Source organism: Alexandromys fortis, unplaced genomic scaffold (genome assembly GCF_014885135.2).
Source record: "Alexandromys fortis isolate MF-2015 unplaced genomic scaffold, M_Fortis_MF-2015_v1.1 scaffold_13, whole genome shotgun sequence".
Lineage (NCBI taxonomy): Eukaryota > Metazoa > Chordata > Mammalia > Rodentia > Cricetidae > Alexandromys > Alexandromys fortis.
In genome coordinates this window covers 4,458,427-4,461,849 of record NW_026067908.1, presented here as the reverse complement: position 1 = coordinate 4,461,849, position 3,423 = coordinate 4,458,427, and the positions used below count along the sequence as shown (strand labels likewise).

At 51.8% G+C, this 3,423-nt stretch overlaps 1 protein-coding gene across 2 annotated transcripts in view; it reads left to right on the top strand.

Moving 5' to 3' along the window:
• The first annotated feature begins 558 nt into the window (after nucleotides 1–558).
• Nucleotides 559–3,423, top strand: part of Echdc2 (enoyl-CoA hydratase domain containing 2) — a 15,390-nt gene continuing 12,525 nt past the window's right edge. The window contains exon 1 of one of the 2 annotated variants that reach the window (XM_050136235.1): nucleotides 559–839. In XM_050136235.1, the coding sequence (XP_049992192.1) occupies nucleotides 707–839 (133 nt within the window). In that variant the 5' untranslated portion in view covers nucleotides 559–706. The remainder of the gene's footprint in view (nucleotides 840–3,423) is intronic. The other variant, XM_050136234.1, reaches the window with a different exon arrangement.

Sequence of the window (3,423 nt, the reverse complement as noted above, 5' to 3'; positions counted from 1 at the left end):
GGCAAGGATTCTTGATAAACAGGGTTTTTTTTTCCTTTTAGCATTTTGAATACAGATTGTGTAGTTTGCTGTGTTATTTGTTGTTTTGTGTTGTTTGCCACAAGCTGGCCTTGAGATCACCGCCCATTTGCGGACAACAGGCTTTTTGTGGTCTTGTTTAACGGAGATGCTCCACTATGCGCACTCACACACAAACATCAGCGGCATGAGTTTTACTCTTAGATGGCTTAACAGAGAGCCCATAGCTTTACTGTGGGGGTGTTCACCTCAGACACTTGATTGATGCACCCTGGGTGACCCACCCAGGTCCCTGCAGACCTCTATGTAGGAAGGTTAGGTGAATAATGAATGGAGTTGAGGTGGACTGGCAGTTCACAGCTGACCTTACTGCCTCTGGGAGATGAGACCTTGTCACTGGGTGCAGACCACTCCCCAGGGACTAGTGAACTTAGGGTACACGTGAAGAAGGCACACGCAACACATTCGGGTTTGGACACCACCTTCCTGCCAGCGCAGTCCGCGCCCCAACCCAGAAAGCTGAGCTTTCTCACACCGCCTAGGGGTCTCCGGGTCGCGGGCCACCGCACCCTTCTCTCCGCCCATAGGTGGAGCCCTTAGCAAGGCCTCGCCCGCCCCGGAACTTCGACTCTCCTGCTCAGCGGCGGAGGACCCCGGTCTCCGCGCTACGGAGCCAGCCTGCTCCCCGATGCTGCGCGCCCTGCCCCGCGCGCTGCGCCTCTGGCGCCCCTGGAGGTCCCCGGGGGCCCGCGACTGCGCCTCCAGCGCAACGACCAGGACACCCGAGATCCAAGTGCAGGCGCTAACAGGTCCGCACCAAGGTAAAGTTATGGGCAGGGAGACTAAGGCGGGAGGATAGGAGGATTGGATTTCAGGCCGCACCGGGGTCGAGAAGGAGCTCCCGGACTTTGTCCGGGGTGAACTTTGTATCCGTCTCCCCAGACTCTCTGGAGGACTAGGGGGAGGTGTGAAGCGGACAGGAGAGTTCGGAGCGGAGTTGTGCTCCAGGGGATCAGGACCAAGAGTGCTGGCCAGGACTTTTCCCTCCCAGGGCCTTGGCGATGAAACTGGGGGCGGAGACGGCGGATCCAATCCGGAGGGACCTGCGGGGACAAGGAGGGAGGGAGGCACGGGTGTGGGTCTGCCTACACACAAGTTCAAATTCACAACACCGTCAGTAAAGTCTTTTATTATACAGTATGCTGTGAAGTATAGATGTTTGTTTGGACCTCAGGGGCGTTAGTTGGGTGCGGACCCCTCTCCCATCAGTGTGACCTCCATCCCATCTCCTTTCCCATATTTGATGTATTGTTTTATTGTTTCTGTCAGACTTATGTACTTATTTTATCATTGAACAAGTGGGGATATGGGCACACCTATTTTTTCCCCGAGACAGGAATTCTCTGTGTAGCTTTTCTGGAGCCTGTCCTAGAACACACTCTTGTACACCAGGCTGGTCTCGAGCTCACAGAGATCTGCCTGCCTCTGCCTCCTGAGTGCTGGGATCAAAAAAGGTGTGTGCCACCACTGCCCGGCTAGAGCACACTTTTTAAACAATAATTTTTTTTTCCTTTGGTTTTTTGAGATAAGGATTCTCTGTAGCTTCGGAGCCTGTCCTAGAACTAGCTCTAGTAGACCAGGCTGGCCTCGAACTCACAGAGATCCACCTGCCTCTGCCGCCCAACAAACAATATTTTTTATGTCCTTTGTGGGCATTTATGTCTGTGTATCTCCTGAGTGCCTGGTGCCCGTGGAGGACAGAAGAGGGTGTCATATCCCCTGGAACTAGACGATTGCTTAGAACCACTTGGGTTCTGGGTCTTGAACCTGTGGTCTTATCTGCTGAGTCATCTTTCCAGCCCCCACTTAGCCATCTTGCTGCCCCTCCCCATATCAGTTTTAACTTATACAGATGGCGTAGCACTGGACTTTTTACAGTGCCTCTTCCTCTTCAAGGCCTGCACCAAGTTCTGAAGAGCTGCTTTCCTGAATAAATCTAAACCACCACCACCTTTCTGCTGGTGTAGACCAGTCCCTCTGTGCATCCGTCACTTTTGGCATACATGAACCGCCACGATTGTCCCACTGAGGCGGAACAGAAAGAGAGGCAAAGTTATGGGGCCATGGGAAGAGAAAGGATTTCCACCATCCTGGAGTATGGCTAAACCCTCTGGTCAAGAGAGAATGAATTGCATCATGGGGCCAGGAACGATGGCCCACACCTTTAATCCCAGCACTTGGGAGGCAGAGGCAGGTGGATCTCTGACTTTCCAGGCCAGTCTGGTCTACACAGCAGGTTCTAGGCCAGTCACGGCTACATAATGAGTCCCTGTGTATAATAATAATAATTCCACATCGACTGCTGAGATGGCTTAGGGGAAAAGCCCTTGCCACCAAACCTGACGAGATCCATTCTGAATCCAGGGATCTACGCTGCAGAAGACCTAGCTCACTCAAGCTGTCTTCTGATCTCCACGTAATTAACACGGGATGTGCATGCCCCCACATATACAGACATACACACAATAGTTAAGTAAATAAATACATGTGATTTTGTTGGTTTTGATTTTTGTTTTTGAGACAGGGTCTCTCTGTGTAGCCCTGGCTATCCTGGAACCCTGAGATCCGCCTGCCTCTGCCTCTCGAGTTCTGGGATTACTCCTCTGCCTCTCGAGTTCTGGGATTAAAGGAGTGCGCCACCACCGCCCGGCTACAAATGTAATTTTTAAGAGAATTTCATCGTAATTAGCAACACTCGTGTAAAGTCTTTCGCACTTCCCAGTGGTAAACCTGCAATTTTCTAATAAGGCCTTGCACCTGCTGGCCACTAGGGGCAGTCAAGGGAGGTTCCCTGAACAACAGCAAGCCGGCCACTGGGAAATAAACCGAAGTTTCCAGCAGGCGCAGCCCGGGACAGTTCTGATTAGAGAAGACCCAAAGTAGAAACTGGTGGCTTCAGCAGCAGCTGTGGTGGCGGCAGCTCACAGTGGAGTGCCGTTTCTTCACAGTGATCCAGGCGGAGTGCTCAGAACAACTGGACTGCCCTGAAACCAAGCTGGGTGGGAGGAGGGGCCACATGCCACACAGTGTTTTGATTCTCCATCACGTGGGTTGCAGGGATGAACTCAAATTCTCGGGCTTGTCAGCAGCACACACCTCCACCCACCGAGCCATCTCTATGACCCTGGAAATAAACATTTTATTTCATTTTTTGTTTGTTAAACTGTTTGTTTTTCCAAGACCAGGTTTCTCTGCAGCATTGGCCGTCCTAGAACTCACTCTGTAGATCAGGCTGGCCTCAGACTCAGAGATTAACTGCCCCTGCCTCCTGGGTGCTGGGATTAAAGGCATGGGCCACCACTGCGTGGCTTATTGTTTCTTCTTATTTATTTTTTATCATATATA